Below are 18578 nucleotides of genomic sequence, written 5' to 3'. Positions count from 1 at the left end.
TACTGTCAAATGTTTTCTGTTGCAAAATGGCGAAGTCGTCAGAAAAACGTGCTTCATTGTCGTTGTTTGAACGCTTGTTCTAGCTTATCATAGACAATACTGATGAGTGTTGTGTTTTACTTTCATAGTTAGATATATTGAGAATTGACAGGCAAGGTTTAAAATGCAAAAACTTGAGTCTCAAGGCTAAAAATGTGCTTTTGAAAGTAGCGATGTCTACAATTTAGACTGGGTCGCTTCATTGGAAACATCACGTGTGGCTTTGAACTTCACCCGTGAGTGTTGCTATTGTAACCGAAATGTAGCCAAATGTTTTTACTACCTAACTGTGTTGTTGAAATTGAAACTTTCCTTGATTAAGAAGTGATTATTCGGATACAAATACACGAAAAAGCACACGCGCTTGTAAGCGTGCAGCTATCAGCCACAACAAGCAAGGTGTCTCCTCCGACGTCCGCGCCTCCGGAGTATCAGCCGGGCCGTCTGTGGGGAAGTGTCATTCGCTCTCTGTGCTTCTCTCGTAGCTGACGTGAATTTTTACCACTCAAACTTACCACTATGGCTGATGCTGCTGCTGCCCCCGCTGCTGTCAAGACTCCCAAGAAGAAGGCTGCTGCCAAGCCTAAGAAGGCTGCCGCACATCCTACCTATTTGGAGATGATCAAGAAAGCTATTTCATCCCTGAAGGAGAGGGGTGGTTCTTCCCGACAGGCTGTTCTGAAATACATCTTGGCCAACTACAAGGTTGGTGACAACCAGGTGGCCATCAATGCTCGCATCAAGACTGCTTTGAAAAATGGAGTCAAGAACGGCGCACTGAAGCAATCAAAGGGAACTGGAGCCGCTGGATCATTCCGTCTTGGCGAGGCAAAGAAAGCCGAAAAACCCAAGAAGGCTAAGGCAGCTGCCAAACCAAAGAAGGCTGCCAAATCCCCCAAGAAAGTCAAGAAGCCAGCTGCTGCCAAGAAACCCAAAACAGCCACTAAGAAGGCCGCTAAGTCACCAAAGAAGGTGAAGGCTGCAGCCAAGCCCAAGAAGGCGAAGACACCCAAGAAGGCAGCAGCCAAACCCAAGAAGGTCAAGACCCCCAAGAAGAAGGCAGTCAAGCCAAAGAAGGCTTAAGCTCTCATTGTCACGCCTTCGCTCCACATTTCTGTGGTCCAAAGGCCCTTTTCAGGGCCATCCAAATACCCCAAAAGAAAACTTGAAAACACTGATAACAAAACAATAAATATTTATATTAGCAGTATAGCAGAAATAAAGTGCAGGTTCTTGTGGTAACAGAGATAACGTAGCAGCAACGCACATAACACGCATATGTGATGATGATAAAGGTACGTCAGGGATTTTATTGTGTGTGTGTGTTGGGGTGGGGGTGGGGGGTAGTGTGTCTTCACACTAATGACTGTTGTTATGCTTGTTTATTAACCCCCAAAATGGGTGTCTGTTGGAAAGTGAGGCGATTAGTGTCGTTGATAGATATAATATCCTTGAGTGCAGACTTCCTATGTGTGTAGCTGCACATGCACGTTGTGTTCAAAGGTGTAAAACGGCGATAAGGGCCAGACATCCGCGGGGTGTTTTACCGACACACGCCTCGCCTATGCACGACTTTTCATATAGAGCGCCAAGAGTTGTGCGCCCTTGGTCGTGTGCGTTTCGCCTAGCCCCCTACCTGCAACATGTCACATCTACCTGTTGTATGGCGAGAGAAATGTATGGAAATCCTTTCTAATAAGTCTAAAGTACGTTTGCAAGCGATCAGCTAGAACGGGGAACATAAAATAGCTGGTTTATCACACAGTCGCATCGTTTTTTTCCATATTTTTAAAGCGTGTCAACAGTGATCAGCTTGCTCACAGCTTTCAAAATACATTTTCCAGCAGCAAGCCAGTGAACTCCTATTGACAGGCGCTCTGTACGATCTAACTCTTTCTCCTTTTCTTATCTGTGTAGGCAAAGAGATGTGAGCCGAGACTTAACACGAACAACATTATGATTTTACATGTATATATTATATATTCATGCTTTGAAAGTAAGAAAGTAAGTAAAATAGTCAATTATCGGTGCACGCAAACACCTTTATGTGGCGAAAAGGACGTACATGCCTTCAGAATAGTTGACGAGTTGGGTGAACTGACAACTGAATATGATCACATGTATAGTGGAAAAGTCCTTTCTGTAAAGGTATGTAAGAATACATGGCTGGCAGCTATGTCTTTGAGCAGACATGCATGAGTGGGTCCATTTACAAGGAAATAAAAGTGTATGATTACATCAGATGTGAATGAGGCAAGTGCACCTTATGGTCGAAAAAGAAAAAAGTGGGAATCGCATAGCAAAAATGTCTACTGCACCCGGTGTTCCCAGGCGGTCACCCATCCAAGTACTCTCCGGGCCCGACGTTGCTTAACTTCGGTGATCGGACGAGAACCGGTGTTTTCAACGTGGTATGGCCGTAGACAATGCTTATCGGCAAACTTTAGCTACATATACACACCGCACATTGGTAAAAAGACATTGCCATGAAAACAGCATGCTCGCGTTTTCAGCGGGTTCAGTAGACATGTTGTGTTTGTTGATTTATGATGTATATTTACAGGGATTAAAATCTACAAAATCTAGCCGTTGTAAAAACATGTGATCACTGTTTAACACGAGGCCCGGCACACTCGCTCACTCGATCCGGCCTCTCGTCTGTAACATTCACTTTTCGTTGATGCATGGTAGCCTATATTGTTCTGGTAATATTAACATCCAAACGACGAAGACCCCTACTAATATCGTGCTATTAAGACAGGCAAAAAGACTTAATCTGTGACGACCGATCAAGTGATCTAAACACCTATGTATATATGTTACTGTTCGGGGCTTCGCGCCCTAAGTGCTTGTGTCCCGAGATCCTCGTCTTAGTAGACTGTTTTCCTGAAAGTAAAATCCCCGTTACTTACTTGTTATGACAAAGTTAGTTTCAACTTTATTGAAGTGACCAAAATTATGTTTCCAGAAATATACTGTCAAATGTTTTCTGTTGCAAAATGGCGAAGTCGTCAGAAAAACGTGCTTCATTGTCGTTGTTTGAACGCTTGTTCTAGCTTATCATAGACAATACTGATGAGTGTTGTGTTTTACTTTCATAGTTATATATTTTGAGAATTGACAGGCAAGGTTTAAAATGCAAAAACTTGAGTCTCAAGGCTAAAAATGTGCTTTTGAAAGTAGCGATGTCTACAATTTAGACTGGGTCGCTTCATTGGAAACATCACGTGTGGCTTTGAACTTCACCCGTGAGTGTTGCTATTGTAACCGAAATGTAGCCAAATGTTTTTACTACCTAACTGTGTTGTTGAAATTGAAACTTTCCTTGATTAAGAAGTGATTATTCGGATACAAATACACGAAAAAGCACACGCGCTTGTAAGCGTGCAGCTATCAGCCACAACAAGCAAGGTGTCTCCTCCGACGTCCGCGCCTCCGGAGTATCAGCCGGGCCGTCTGTGGGGAAGTGTCATTCGCTCTCTGTGCTTCTCTCGTAGCTGACGTGAATTTTTACCACTCAAACTTACCACTATGGCTGATGCTGCTGCTGCCCCCGCTGCTGTCAAGACTCCCAAGAAGAAGGCTGCTGCCAAGCCTAAGAAGGCTGCCGCACATCCTACCTATTTGGAGATGATCAAGAAAGCTATTTCATCCCTGAAGGAGAGGGGTGGTTCTTCCCGACAGGCTGTTCTGAAATACATCTTGGCCAACTACAAAGTTGGTGACAACCAGGTGGCCATCAATGCTCGCATCAAGACTGCTTTGAAAAATGGAGTCAAGAACGGCGCACTGAAGCAATCAAAGGGAACTGGAGCCGCTGGATCATTCCGTCTTGGCGAGGCAAAGAAAGCCGAAAAACCCAAGAAGGCTAAGGCAGCTGCCAAACCAAAGAAGGCTGCCAAATCCCCCAAGAAAGTCAAGAAGCCAGCTGCTGCCAAGAAACCCAAAACAGCCACTAAGAAGGCCGCTAAGTCACCAAAGAAGGTGAAGGCTGCAGCCAAGCCCAAGAAGGCGAAGACACCCAAGAAGGCAGCAGCCAAACCCAAGAAGGTCAAGACCCCCAAGAAGAAGGCAGTCAAGCCAAAGAAGGCTTAAGCTCTCATTGTCACGCCTTCGCTCCACATTTCTGTGGTCCAAAGGCCCTTTTCAGGGCCATCCAAATACCCCAAAAGAAAACTTGAAAACACTGATAACAAAACAATAAATATTTATATTAGCAGTATAGCAGAAATAAAGTGCAGGTTCTTGTGGTAACAGAGATAACGTAGCAGCAACGCACATAACACGCATATGTGATGATGATAAAGGTACGTCAGGGATTTTATTGTGTGTGTGTGTTGGGGTGGGGGTGGGGGGTAGTGTGTCTTCACACTAATGACTGTTGTTATGCTTGTTTATTAACCCCCAAAATGGGTGTCTGTTGGAAAGTGAGGCGATTAGTGTCGTTGATAGATATAATATCCTTGAGTGCAGACTTCCTATGTGTGTAGCTGCACATGCACGTTGTGTTCAAAGGTGTAAAACGGCGATAAGGGCCAGACATCCGCGGGGTGTTTTACCGACACACGCCTCGCCTATGCACGACTTTTCATATAGAGCGCCAAGAGTTGTGCGCCCTTGGTCGTGTGCGTTTCGCCTAGCCCCCTACCTGCAACATGTCACATCTACCTGTTGTATGGCGAGAGAAATGTATGGAAATCCTTTCTAATAAGTCTAAAGTACGTTTGCAAGCGATCAGCTAGAACGGGGAACATAAAATAGCTGGTTTATCACACAGTCGCATCGTTTTTTTCCATATTTTTAAAGCGTGTCAACAGTGATCAGCTTGCTCACAGCTTTCAAAATACATTTTCCAGCAGCAAGCCAGTGAACTCCTATTGACAGGCGCTCTGTACGATCTAACTCTTTCTCCTTTTCTTATCTGTGTAGGCAAAGAGATGTGAGCCGAGACTTAACACGAACAACATTATGATTTTACATGTATATATTATATATTCATGCTTTGAAAGTAAGAAAGTAAGTAAAATAGTCAATTATCGGTGCACGCAAACACCTTTATGTGGCGAAAAGGACGTACATGCCTTCAGAATAGTTGACGAGTTGGGTGAACTGACAACTGAATATGATCACATGTATAGTGGAAAAGTCCTTTCTGTAAAGGTATGTAAGAATACATGGCTGGCAGCTATGTCTTTGAGCAGACATGCATGAGTGGGTCCATTTACAAGGAAATAAAAGTGTATGATTACATCAGATGTGAATGAGGCAAGTGCACCTTATGGTCGAAAAAGAAAAAAGTGGGAATCGCATAGCAAAAATGTCTACTGCACCCGGTGTTCCCAGGCGGTCACCCATCCAAGTACTCTCCGGGCCCGACGTTGCTTAAGTTCGGTGATCGGACGAGAACCGGTGTTTTCAACGTGGTATGGCCGTAGACAATGCTTATCGGCAAACTTTAGCTACATATACACACCGCACATTGGTAAAAAGACATTGCCATGAAAACAGCATGCTCGCGTTTTCAGCGGGTTCAGTAGACATGTTGTGTTTGTTGATTTATGATGTATATTTACAGGGATTAAAATCTACAAAATCTAGCCGTTGTAAAAACATGTGATCACTGTTTAACACGAGGCCCGGCACACTCGCTCACTCGATCCGGCCTCTCGTCTGAAACATTCACTTTTCGTTGATGCATGGTAGCCTATATTGTTCTGGTAATATTAACATCCAAACGACGAAGACCCCTACTAATATCGTGCTATTAAGACAGGCAAAAAGACTTAATCTGTGACGACCGATCGAGTGATCTAAACACCTACGTATATATGTTACTGTTCGGGGCTTCGCGCCCTAAGTGCTTGTGTCCCGAGATCCTCGTCTTAGTAGACTGTTTTCCTGAAAGTGAAATCCCCGTTACTTACTTGTTATGACAAAGTTAGTTTCAACTTTATTGAAGTGACCAAAATTATGTTTCCAGAAATATACTGTCAAATGTTTTCTGTTGCAAAATGGCGAAGTCGTCAGAAAAACGTGCTTCATTGTCGTTATTTGAACGCTTGTTCTAGCTTATCATAGACAATACTGATGAGTGTTGTGTTTTACTTTCATAGTTAGATATATTGAGAATTGACAGGCAAGGTTTAAAATGCAAAAACTTGAGTCTCAAGGCTAAAAATGTGCTTTTGAAAGTAGCGATGTCTACAATTTAGACTGGGTCGCTTCATTGGAAACATCACGTGTGGCTTTGAACTTCACCCGTGAGTGTTGCTATTGTAACCGAAATGTAGCCAAATGTTTTTACTACCTAACTGTGTTGTTGAAATTGAAACTTTCCTTGATTAAGAAGTGATTATTCGGATACAAATACACGAAAAAGCACACGCGCTTGTAAGCGTGCAGCTATCAGCCACAACAAGCAAGGTGTCTCCTCCGACGTCCGCGCCTCCGGAGTATCAGCCGGGCCGTCTGTGGGGAAGTGTCATTCGCTCTCTGTGCTTCTCTCGTAGCTGACGTGAATTTTTACCACTCAAACTTACCACTATGGCTGATGCTGCTGCTGCCCCCGCTGCTGTCAAGACTCCCAAGAAGAAGGCTGCTGCCAAGCCTAAGAAGGCTGCCGCACATCCTACCTATTTGGAGATGATCAAGAAAGCTATTTCATCCCTGAAGGAGAGGGGTGGTTCTTCCCGACAGGCTGTTCTGAAATACATCTTGGCCAACTACAAGGTTGGTGACAACCAGGTGGCCATCAATGCTCGCATCAAGACTGCTTTGAAAAATGGAGTCAAGAACGGCGCACTGAAGCAATCAAAGGGAACTGGAGCCGCTGGATCATTCCGTCTTGGCGAGGCAAAGAAAGCCGAAAAACCCAAGAAGGCTAAGGCAGCTGCCAAACCAAAGAAGGCTGCCAAATCCCCCAAGAAAGTCAAGAAGCCAGCTGCTGCCAAGAAACCCAAAACAGCCACTAAGAAGGCCGCTAAGTCACCAAAGAAGGTGAAGGCTGCAGCCAAGCCCAAGAAGGCGAAGACACCCAAGAAGGCAGCAGCCAAACCCAAGAAGGTCAAGACCCCCAAGAAGAAGGCAGTCAAGCCAAAGAAGGCTTAAGCTCTCATTGTCACGCCTTCGCTCCACATTTCTGTGGTCCAAAGGCCCTTTTCAGGGCCATCCAAATACCCCAAAAGAAAACTTGAAAACACTGATAACAAAACAATAAATATTTATATTAGCAGTATAGCAGAAATAAAGTGCAGGTTCTTGTGGTAACAGAGATAACGTAGCAGCAACGCACATAACACGCATATGTGATGATGATAAAGGTACGTCAGGGATTTTATTGTGTGTGTGTGTTGGGGTGGGGGTGGGGGGTAGTGTGTCTTCACACTAATGACTGTTGTTATGCTTGTTTATTAACCCCCAAAATGGGTGTCTGTTGGAAAGTGAGGCGATTAGTGTCGTTGATAGATATAATATCCTTGAGTGCAGACTTCCTATGTGTGTAGCTGCACATGCACGTTGTGTTCAAAGGTGTAAAACGGCGATAAGGGCCAGACATCCGCGGGGTGTTTTACCGACACACGCCTCGCCTATGCACGACTTTTCATATAGAGCGCCAAGAGTTGTGCGCCCTTGGTCGTGTGCGTTTCGCCTAGCCCCCTACCTGCAACATGTCACATCTACCTGTTGTATGGCGAGAGAAATGTATGGAAATCCTTTCTAATAAGTCTAAAGTACGTTTGCAAGCGATCAGCTAGAACGGGGAACATAAAATAGCTGGTTTATCACACAGTCGCATCGTTTTTTTCCATATTTTTAAAGCGTGTCAACAGTGATCAGCTTGCTCACAGCTTTCAAAATACATTTTCCAGCAGCAAGCCAGTGAACTCCTATTGACAGGCGCTCTGTACGATCTAACTCTTTCTCCTTTTCTTATCTGTGTAGGCAAAGAGATGTGAGCCGAGACTTAACACGAACAACATTATGATTTTACATGTATATATTATATATTCATGCTTTGAAAGTAAGAAAGTAAGTAAAATAGTCAATTATCGGTGCACGCAAACACCTTTATGTGGCGAAAAGGACGTACATGCCTTCAGAATAGTTGACGAGTTGGGTGAACTGACAACTGAATATGATCACATGTATAGTGGAAAAGTCCTTTCTGTAAAGGTATGTAAGAATACATGGCTGGCAGCTATGTCTTTGAGCAGACATGCATGAGTGGGTCCATTTACAAGGAAATAAAAGTGTATGATTACATCAGATGTGAATGAGGCAAGTGCACCTTATGGTCGAAAAAGAAAAAAGTGGGAATCACATAGCAAAAATGTCTACTGCACCCGGTGTTCCCAGGCGGTCACCCATCCAAGTACTCTCCGGGCCCGACGTTGCTTAACTTCGGTGATCGGACGAGAACCGGTGTTTTCAACGTGGTATGGCCGTAGACAATGCTTATCTTACTTACTTACTTATATTAGGAGATTTTACGTGCGCTTTCCGACTGAAGCGTATTTCGCACACGGGCCCGGTCGGGCCATTTAGTGAGGTTCTAGGCGGGACGAGAGGTGTGCAACCTGAGTGGGGTTTTTAGAGGTTGCTTAAATAAATTTTTGAAAATTTTGAAATTTGGAATATATGCCTTGGGGGTGTGGTTAGGACTAAGGGAGTGTGTAGGGGTGGGTTGGTGTATTACATGCTAGTGTTTATTAATTGGTTATGTTTAGATTCGGTTGATTAGGTCCGTTTTAGTTAGGTATATGCCTAGGGCTTTGAATATTTCTGGGTTATTTAGGGGGTTTAGTAATGCTTCTAAGGTAAGAGCTGTATTTATTTTCAGTTTGGTTTTAAGTGTTGTTCTGTGGGTGTTGTAGTGGGTGCAGTGTAGGAGGGCGTGTTCTATTGTTTCTGAATGTTTGCAATGTGGGCACTTCCCGTTTGCGTGTTTTTTAAGTTTTTGGAGATGGCTATTTAGTTTGGTGTGACCTGTTTGGAGTTTGGTGATTATCCTGTCGATTTTTTTGGAGGGGTGGAGGATTTTTGGTTTGGGAAGGGGTTTTTTGAGGATTTTAATGATTTGGGTGTTTGTGTTTTGATAGAGGTTATGCCATTTTTGGGAGATTTTGCGTTTGTTGATACTTTTGATCTCTGCTTTGGATATTGGTAGCTTTAGGCTAATTTCCGGGATTTTAAGTGATTTTTTAGCGGCTAGGTCAGCGTTTTCGTTCCCGTATATTCCTACGTGGGCTGGGATCCATATAAGTACTATTTCCTTGCCTGCCTCTCTTAGGTTATTTATACTTTTTAGGATTTGGTTAATTAATTTGGGTCGATTTTTGGTGTTTTTGCTTTGGAGGGCCTGTAGTCCACTTAGTGAGTCTGTAAGTATTAGGATTTTTTTTTGGTTTTTAGTGTGCTGGTTATGGAGGGCTGCGACCATACCCATGAGCTCTGCAGTGAATATGGATTGGTTGTTTGGGAGTCGGTAGGATTGCGTATTTCTGGTTGGTTGGGCTATGTGGACTCCGAAACCTGTATGATTTGTGATCGGATCAGCGGATCCGTCTGTATATATGTGACACCAATTTGGCCAGTTTTGATGTATGTAAGCTAGTGAGGTGGATTTAGCTATATTTGGATCTGTTTGTTTGTTGATTTTGTTTGCTAGTGATGTGTCTATTTTTGGAATTTTGAGTTTAGGGGTGAATACATTGGAGTTTTTGCAGTTTTGTTTTAGGTTTCCTATTTGGTGTTCGTTACGGTAGTTTAGTATTCGTTGGGATATCGGTGTGAGGAGGGGGTGTTTCCTGGTTAGAGCCTGGTTTTGGGGACGGATATTTTGATCTAGTAGGTTTTGGAGGAGAGGATTTGATTGGGCCGCTGCCCAGAAATTTAGTGTTAGATATTGTCTACGAAGATTTAGTGGCATTTCTCCTGTTAAGGCCTGAAGTGAAGTGAGGGAGGTGCCTTGTTGAGTACGTGTGACTAGTTTTAGAGCTTGGTACTGTATTGAGTCTAGTTTTTGGGCTAAGCTTTTGTTTAAGGTGTCGTATATGGCGCAGCCATAGTCTAATTTGGATCTGATTAGGGATGTATAGAGGCTGAGGAGAGTATCTTTGGAGGCACCCCAGTTGGAGCCGGTTAAACATCTTAGTGTGTTTAGGTCTTTGCTACATTTGGTAATTAGGTTTGCGACGTGGGCATCCCAGGAGAGATGTTCGTCGAAGATTAGGCCTAGGAATTTGGTTTGTTTTTGGAACTGGATTGGTTTGTTGTTTAGTTTGAGATTTGGGGTGGTCTTTCTCATACTTTTATGTTTAAATACTATTCCTGTGGTTTTTTCTGAGTTGAGGGAGAAGCCCCATTTATCTGCCCATTGTTGAATTTTGTTTAGGGATTTTTGGAGTAAGTTCTGGGATGTTAGGATGCTTTTGGACCGGATCCAGAGGGCGCCGTCGTCAGCAAATTTGGAAGTGTTTATTTTAGGGGATAAGCCATCAAAGAGATCGTTTATCATGATGTTAAAAAGTGTGGGGCTAAGAATGCTGCCTTGTGGGGTGCCGTTTTCTAGGGGGCACTGCTCCGACAAGGCCTGGTCTATACCCACTGTAATTTTGCGGTTTTGGAGGAAGCTTTGGATGTAGTTTACGATTTGACCTTTAAGTCCTATTTTTTTAAGTTTTTGGATTAGCCCGTTGTGCCATACCATATCAAATGCTTTAGAGAAGTCCAGAAAGATGCCTGTAGTGTATTGTTTATTTAGTTGGCCGGTTTTAATATCCTGTTCGAGACGGGCTAGGTTATCTAAGGTTGAGCGACCAGGAGTGAAACCGCTTTGATCTGAGTTTATTATGTTATTTTGGGATAAATAGTGTTGAAGTCTATTTTTGGCCATGGATTCCATTACTTTGCATAGGTTGGAGGTAAGAGAGATTGGTCTGTAAGAGTTAGCTTGGTTGGTTGGTTTACCGGGTTTAGGGATGGGTATGATTAGTGCCTCTTTCCAGGGGGTTGGTACATGACCTTTTTGATAGATTAGATTATATAGTTTAAGTAGTGTCTGAAGTAGTTTGGGGGGAAGTTTTTTAATTATTTGGTAGGAGGTTAGGTCTAGTCCTGGGGCTGTTCCCTTTTTCCTGTTTTGAAGTACATAGTTGAGTTCTTCTATTGTGTACGGTTGATTTATTTCTAGGGCATCATTATTTGGTTCTTGGGTAGGTTTGGTTTCTGTTTTGAGTTTTAGTTGAAACTTATCACTGAAATTGTTATTACTGCTTGTGGCCGAGAAGTGGTTTGCTAGGTTGTCTGCTTTTTCGCTAGGGGTTGTTGAGTTGTTTATGTTAGGTGTCTTTTTGTGACGTTTTAGGCCTCTAACGGCGTGAATTTTACGCCAGACCGTTCTGGCATCTGTGCGGTTGTTTAGTCCCTCACAGAATTTTTTCCAGTCTCTAGTTTTAGCTATTTTAACTAGTTTTTGTACCTGGTGGTTTAGTTGGTGAGCTACTGGTATGTGGTTATGGTCGCGTTTGGCTTTGTTGAAGGCTGTTTTACGTTTTTGTCTAGTTAATTCTATTTCCTCGTTCCACCAGGGTACAGAGGGCCTACCCGATTTATTGGGTTTATTGAAGGGGATTGCGCTTTTGGCTGCGTTTACTATGAAGTCCGTTAGGTTTTGGCAGTATATTTCTGGGTCACTATTCTCTAGTTCTAGTAGGTTAGCTTGGTTGCAGATATTTTGGAATTTATCCCAGTTAGCCTGGTTATAGTTAAATTTGGGTTCTGAACTTTCGGTTTGGTTTGGGATGTTAGTGTTTCCTACGGTTATGTTTATGGGGAAGTGATCACTTCCTAAGGGGGCGTCGTGAACTTCCCATTGGGTACTTTGAGCTAGGTCTGCTGTACATATGGTTAGGTCGATAGCCGACATGTCTCTATTGCTTTTATCGTATCTGGTGGGACGGTTGTTATTTAGAAGTACTAGATCGTTAGCTTCTATCCATTCTGATATTAGTTTGCCGTGGTTATCTAGTTTATCCCCCGTGCCCCAGGAGGGGTGGTGGGCGTTGAAATCTCCTAGGAAAATGGTAGATTTGTTGCCTAACTTTTTGAGTATGTTTAGATCCTCTGGTTGGATTTTCTGTTGTTGCCAGTGGTAGATGTTTATGATGTTTATTTTTTGGTTTTTTAGGGTGATTTGGATACCATTGGCTTCTAGGTTTGGGGTATTTACTTGGATTTGCTCGTAGCTTATATCTTCTCTAATAAGTATTAGTAGGCCACCCGATGCTCTAGTTGTTTTGGATTTAGGTCGATCTTGTCTGACTATGTTATAGTTTGGTAGGTAGAATTTGGATTTATTGGAGAATTTAGTTTCCTGGATGCACGCTATATGTGGTCCTTGTTTTAGTTTAAATCTAGCTTTTAATTCGTGGCTGTGGGAGTTAAGCCCGTCCGCATTCCACTGAAAGATATTTAGGCCTGTCATTATTTGGGTTTTTAGTGTTTGGAGATTATGGTTTTAATGGTTGTTTGGATTGTCTATAGTCCTGCGGTTGCTGTTGAGTAGTTTATTAGGAACTCATTGTAATTTTGAGTGGTGAGTTTTAGGTTTAGGGCTACTTTGTGAAGATTTTTGGAGCTAGCCTCAGGTTTGATTTGTTTGAGCATATAGGCCAGTAAGATTGTGATGTTGTTTAGTTTGGAAGTTATGGGGGGTTGTGGTTGGGGTTGATTTTTGCGTTTGCGGTTTTTGAGTTTTTTAGGGGCTGATCGAGTAATTTCGTTTACGTCATCTTCAGTTTCGAAATCGTTTTCGTCTAGATTGCTTTGGTTTATATCCTCACTCTCCATGGGGGTTGCTTGTGTGTTTGGTGGTGCTTGCGTGTGCGTGCTGGGCATGTCCATGGGTTGGATGCTGTTTGCGTCTTCGGGTAGCGCTTGCTCGTGTGTGGTTGTTGTTGCCCTGGTGGCTGACGGTTGTATGGTGTTGGGTAAGGGTAAGGCGTGTATGTTGCGGTTTGTTTTGCGTGCGGGTGTGGATGCAGAGAGTGGCTGCGGTGTGGCGAATGTTTGGGGGTTGTGTGGGTGGTGGATGAGTGTGGTTGTTGCTTGGGGTGTTTCCTTGGGGATGCCATCCCATGCGGATTGTAGGTGTCGGTCGTTGTTTGGTTGCGGTGTGGGTAAGAGTGGTTTGTTTGTATGCTGTGTTTGTTTTCTTGTTTGGAGTTTGGCCGAGTCAATGTCGATGTGTTTGTTGGCCTGTTGGGTGAGGGTGTGTCTGTGGGGGCATTTGTTGGAGAGTGAGGAGTGGTTAGTTGTTTTACAGTGTATGCACCAGGGAGCGCAGGCTCCTGGGCATTGGGTTTGGGCACAAGTCCTACATTTGGTTTTTTTGAATGTACAAATGTTAGCAGTATGATTGTATTGTAAACAGTTTGAGCATTGTTTGACTTGTTTAATGTAGGGTTTAACCTCTAGTTTGGTTGAAGCGCCGAAAGAGATGAAATTGGGGGCTTGAGGGTACTTTGCTGACTTCTGGAAGTTTATGATAACAATTGGTGTGTTTGTAGTTTTGCCGTTTCTATTTGATGTTATTCTTCTGGTGCTGGTTATTTTGGGTTGAGGAAAGGTGTCAGTATTTAGGTTGGCTTCATCTATGTAAAGTGCTAAGTCTTCGTCTGATTCCCTAGGGTTAACTCTGATTACGCCTCTAGTGTAAAGTTGCCAGTTTGGGGTTTGATGTGTTACTGTAAATTGGAATATCTCCGTTACTTTTTTAGCTAAGTTTAGTGATTCTAGGTCCGGAAAGATGATTTGGTAGCCTTTGTGAGCTTCTCTGATTTTGTCATAGTGAATTTTTTGTTTTTTGAACCAGAGTCCTACTTTGTTGATTGAGAGTACCTTAGTTAGATTGATGACAGGGCCTGCCGCACAGAAGTAGAGGGCAAAGGTGACCAGTGATGCAGTTTGTGATGTAAATGAGGTGTTGGAAGAGTCCAGCTTCCGCTTTTTAGGGTTTGTCGTGGTTGCAGTCGATTCGGAAGTTTTTGGAGGGTTGACTGTGGTTTTGTTTCCGAAATCGTGTGGTATGAGGGTTTCGGGTGTCCGATCGGAGGTGTTGTGGGCTTCCGATGGTGTAGGAGTGTCGGTCTGGTGTATGTCTGCCTGGGTGACGGTGCGTGTGTCGGACATGGTGAGCTTGTGTGTGGGTGTGTTTGTTGTGTTGGGGTTTTGTTTGGGGGTGTTTGTAGAGAGTGCCTGGGTGAGTTGTGTTCGACTGGTTTCTACTCTATTTGCGTTGGATTGGAGTGGTTGTTTGTTTTGGTTAAGAGATTTTAGGAGTTTTTAGTTTTAATTGGGCTTGGGTGTGAGATACTTTGGTCTAGTATTGAAAGGGTGTGTTGTGATAGTCACGGATTTGTTTGGGTAGTGGTTTGTTTTAGCTAGGGGTTTTAGGTGGTTTGGTGTTTTAAGTGGGCTTGGGAGTGAGTAATTTTGACCTAAGTTGAAAGGGTGTGTTTTGATAATTACCGAGGTGTTGCTCTTGGGCTGGCTATCAGTGGAAACTGTGCTGGCTTGGGAGGCTTGCTAGGTGAGGTTGGCTTGGTGGCTGGATGGCTTGGGTTGCTTCGTAGGCTGAGGAGGTGTTGCTAGCTTGGAGTACAAACTGCAGAACTGCTTATCGGCAAACTTTAGCTACATATACACACCGCACATTGGTAAAAAGACATTGCCATGAAAACAGCATGCTCGCGTTTTCAGCGGGTTCAGTAGACATGTTGTGTTTGTTGATTTATGATGTATATTTACAGGGATTAAAATCTACAAAATCTAGCCGTTGTAAAAACATGTGATCACTGTTTAACACGAGGCCCGGCACACTCGATCCGGCCTCTCGTCTGAAACATTCACTTTTCGTTGATGCATGGTAGCCTATATTGTTCTGGTAATATTAACATCCAAACGACGAAGACCCCTACTAATATCGTGCTATTAAGACAGGCAAAAAGACTTAATCTGTGACGACCGATCGAGTGATCTAAACACCTACGTATATATGTTACTGTTCGGGGCTTCGCGCCCTAAGTGCTTGTGTCCCGAGATCCTCGTCTTAGTAGACTGTTTTCCTGAAAGTAAAATCCCCGTTACTTACTTGTTATGACAAAGTTAGTTTCAACTTTATTGAAGTGACCAAAATTATGTTTCCAGAAATATACTGTCAAATGTTTTCTGTTGCAAAATGGCGAAGTCGTCAGAAAAACGTGCTTCATTGTCGTTGTTTGAACGCTTGTTCTAGCTTATCATAGACAATACTGATGAGTGTTGTGTTTTACTTTCATAGTTAGATATATTGAGAATTGACAGGCAAGGTTTAAAATGCAAAAACTTGAGTCTCAAGGCTAAAAATGTGCTTTGTAGCGATGTCTACAATTTAGACTGGGTCGCTTCATTGGAAACATCACGTGTGGCTTTGAACTTCACCCGTGAGTGTTGCTATTGTAACCGAAATGTAGCCAAATGTTTTTACTACCTAACTGTGTTGTTGAAATTGAAACTTTCCTTGATTAAGAAGTGATTATTCGGATACAAATACACGAAAAAGCACACGCGCTTGTAAGCGTGCAGCTATCAGCCACAACAAGCAAGGTGTCTCCTCCGACGTCCGCGCCTCCGGAGTATCAGCCGGGCCGTCTGTGGGGAAGTGTCATTCGCTCTCTGTGCTTCTCTCGTAGCTGACGTGAATTTTTACCACTCAAACTTACCACTATGGCTGATGCTGCTGCTGCCCCCGCTGCTGTCAAGACTCCCAAGAAGAAGGCTGCTGCCAAGCCTAAGAAGGCTGCCGCACATCCTACCTATTTGGAGATGATCAAGAAAGCTATTTCATCCCTGAAGGAGAGGGGTGGTTCTTCCCGACAGGCTGTTCTGAAATACATCTTGGCCAACTACAAGGTTGGTGACAACCAGGTGGCCATCAATGCTCGCATCAAGACTGCTTTGAAAAATGGAGTCAAGAACGGCGCACTGAAGCAATCAAAGGGAACTGGAGCCGCTGGATCATTCCGTCTTGGCGAGGCAAAGAAAGCCGAAAAACCCAAGAAGGCTAAGGCAGCTGCCAAACCAAAGAAGGCTGCCAAATCCCCCAAGAAAGTCAAGAAGCCAGCTGCTGCCAAGAAACCCAAAACAGCCACTAAGAAGGCCGCTAAGTCACCAAAGAAGGTGAAGGCTGCAGCCAAGCCCAAGAAGGCGAAGACACCCAAGAAGGCAGCAGCCAAACCCAAGAAGGTCAAGACCCCCAAGAAGAAGGCAGTCAAGCCAAAGAAGGCTTAAGCTCTCATTGTCACGCCTTCGCTCCACATTTCTGTGGTCCAAAGGCCCTTTTCAGGGCCATCCAAATACCCCAAAAGAAAACTTGAAAACACTGATAACAAAACAATAAATATTTATATTAGCAGTATAGCAGAAATAAAGTGCAGGTTCTTGTGGTAACAGAGATAACGTAGCAGCAACGCACATAACACGCATATGTGATGATGATAAAGGTACGTCAGGGATTTTATTGTGTGTGTGTGTTGGGGTGGGGGTGGGGGGTAGTGTGTCTTCACACTAATGACTGTTGTTATGCTTGTTTATTAACCCCCAAAATGGGTGTCTGTTGGAAAGTGAGGCGATTAGTGTCGTTGATAGATATAATATCCTTGAGTGCAGACTTCCTATGTGTGTAGCTGCACATGCACGTTGTGTTCAAAGGTGTAAAACGGCGATAAGGGCCAGACATCCGCGGGGTGTTTTACCGACACACGCCTCGCCTATGCACGACTTTTCATATAGAGCGCCAAGAGTTGTGCGCCCTTGGTCGTGTGCGTTTCGCCTAGCCCCCTACCTGCAACATGTCACATCTACCTGTTGTATGGCGAGAGAAATGTATGGAAATCCTTTCTAATAAGTCTAAAGTACGTTTGCAAGCGATCAGCTAGAACGGGGAACATAAAATAGCTGGTTTATCACACAGTCGCATCGTTCTTTTCCATATTTTTAAAGCGTGTCAACAGTGATCAGCTTGCTCACAGCTTTCAAAATACATTTTCCAGCAGCAAGCCAGTGAACTCCTATTGACAGGCGCTCTGTACGATCTAACTCTTTCTCCTTTTCTTATCTGTGTAGGCAAAGAGATGTGAGCCGAGACTTAACACGAACAACATTATGATTTTACATGTATATATTATATATTCATGCTTTGAAAGTAAGAAAGTAAGTAAAATAGTCAATTATCGGTGCACGCAAACACCTTTATGTGGCGAAAAGGACGTACATGCCTTCAGAATAGTTGACGAGTTGGGTGAACTGACAACTGAATATGATCACATGTATAGTGGAAAAGTCCTTTCTGTAAAGGTATGTAAGAATACATGGCTGGCAGCTATGTCTTTGAGCAGACATGCATGAGTGGGTCCATTTACAAGGAAATAAAAGTGTATGATTACATCAGATGTGAATGAGGCAAGTGCACCTTATGGTCGAAAAAGAAAAAAGTGGGAATCGCATAGCAAAAATGTCTACTGCACCCGGTGTTCCCAGGCGGTCACCCATCCAAGTACTCTCCGGGCCCGACGTTGCTTAAGTTCGGTGATCGGACGAGAACCGGTGTTTTCAACGTGGTATGGCCGTAGACAATGCTTATCGGCAAACTTTAGCTACATATACACACCGCACATTGGTAAAAAGACATTGCCATGAAAACAGCATGCTCGCGTTTTCAGCGGGTTCAGTAGACATGTTGTGTTTGTTGATTTATGATGTATATTTACAGGGATTAAAATCTACAAAATCTAGCCGTTGTAAAAACATGTGATCACTGTTTAACACGAGGCCCGGCACACTCGCTCACTCGATCCGGCCTCTCGTCTGAAACATTCACTTTTCGTTGATGCATGGTAGCCTATATTGTTCTGGTAATATTAACATCCAAACGACGAAGACCCCTACTAATATCGTGCTATTAAGACAGGCAAAAAGACTTAATCTGTGACGACCGATCGAGTGATCTAAACACCTATGTATATATGTTACTGTTCGGGGCTTCGCGCCCTAAGTGCTTGTGTCCCGAGATCCTCGTCTTAGTAGACTGTTTTCCTGAAAGTAAAATCCCCGTTACTTACTTGTTATGACAAAGTTAGTTTCAACTTTATTGAAGTGACCAAAATTATGTTTCCAGAAATATACTGTCAAATGTTTTCTGTTGCAAAATGGCGAAGTCGTCAGAAAAACGTGCTTCATTGTCGTTGTTTGAACGCTTGTTCTAGCTTATCATAGACAATACTGATGAGTGTTGTGTTTTACTTTCATAGTTAGATATATTGAGAATTGACAGGCAAGGTTTAAAATGCAAAAACTTGAGTCTCAAGGCTAAAAATGTGCTTTTGAAAGTAGCGATGTCTACAATTTAGACTGGGTCGCTTCATTGGAAACATCACGTGTGGCTTTGAACTTCACCCGTGAGTGTTGCTATTGTAACCGAAATGTAGCCAAATGTTTTTACT

The 18578-nt window shown here is 43.4% G+C and overlaps 2 protein-coding genes and 4 non-coding genes across 6 annotated transcripts; 2 read left to right on the top strand and 4 right to left on the bottom strand.

Moving 5' to 3' along the window:
- Positions 1 to 558: 558 nt before the first annotated feature.
- On the top strand, positions 559 to 7146 carry LOC139473803 (histone 24-like). Its single transcript, XM_071256563.1, has 3 exons — positions 559 to 1059; positions 3880 to 3990; positions 6628 to 7146. Exons 1-3 carry the CDS (start codon positions 559 to 561, stop codon positions 7144 to 7146), a joined length of 1131 nt encoding a protein of 376 aa, XP_071112664.1.
- LOC139476166 (5S ribosomal RNA) lies at positions 2346 to 2464 on the bottom strand. The gene has a single exon (XR_011654087.1). It is a non-coding gene; the product is annotated as a 5S ribosomal RNA (ribosomal RNA).
- Positions 5358 to 5476, bottom strand: LOC139476119 (5S ribosomal RNA). Its single transcript, XR_011654048.1, has one exon. It is a non-coding gene; the product is annotated as a 5S ribosomal RNA (ribosomal RNA).
- Positions 7147 to 8369: 1223 nt separating the features above from the next.
- LOC139476165 (5S ribosomal RNA) lies at positions 8370 to 8488 on the bottom strand. The gene has a single exon (XR_011654086.1). It is a non-coding gene; the product is annotated as a 5S ribosomal RNA (ribosomal RNA).
- A 7316-nt stretch (positions 8489 to 15804) lies between these two features.
- Positions 15805 to 16368, top strand: LOC139475153 (histone 24-like). Its single transcript, XM_071258408.1, has one exon. The coding sequence runs from the start codon at positions 15805 to 15807 to the stop codon at positions 16366 to 16368; it is 564 nt and encodes a 187-aa protein (XP_071114509.1).
- A 1223-nt stretch (positions 16369 to 17591) lies between these two features.
- LOC139476118 (5S ribosomal RNA) lies at positions 17592 to 17710 on the bottom strand. The gene has a single exon (XR_011654047.1). It is a non-coding gene; the product is annotated as a 5S ribosomal RNA (ribosomal RNA).
- Between the last annotated feature and the right edge of the window lie 868 nt (positions 17711 to 18578).

This window comes from Haliotis cracherodii, unplaced genomic scaffold (assembly GCF_022045235.1).
Source record: "Haliotis cracherodii isolate W230 unplaced genomic scaffold, xgHalCrac1.p SCAF_3, whole genome shotgun sequence".
NCBI classification, from domain to species: Eukaryota; Metazoa; Mollusca; class Gastropoda; order Lepetellida; family Haliotidae; genus Haliotis; species Haliotis cracherodii.
This window is presented reverse-complemented; position numbering and strand designations above follow the sequence as displayed.

What these genes read in the sequence shown, in the direction of transcription:
- LOC139473803 (XM_071256563.1), top strand. Translation starts at nt 559, where the DNA reads ATGGCTGATGCTGCTGCTGCCCCCGCTGCTGTCAAGACTCCCAAGAAG. An exon ending in CGAAGACACCCAAGAAGGCA is followed by an intron (nt 1,060 to 3,879) that starts GCAGCCAAACCC and finishes CGTCTTGGCGAG; the next exon opens with GCAAAGAAAGCCGAAAAACC. An exon ending in CTGCCAAGAAACCCAAAACA is followed by an intron (nt 3,991 to 6,627) that starts GCCACTAAGAAG and finishes AAGACTCCCAAG; the next exon opens with AAGAAGGCTGCTGCCAAGCC.
- LOC139475153 (XM_071258408.1), top strand. Translation starts at nt 15,805, where the DNA reads ATGGCTGATGCTGCTGCTGCCCCCGCTGCTGTCAAGACTCCCAAGAAG.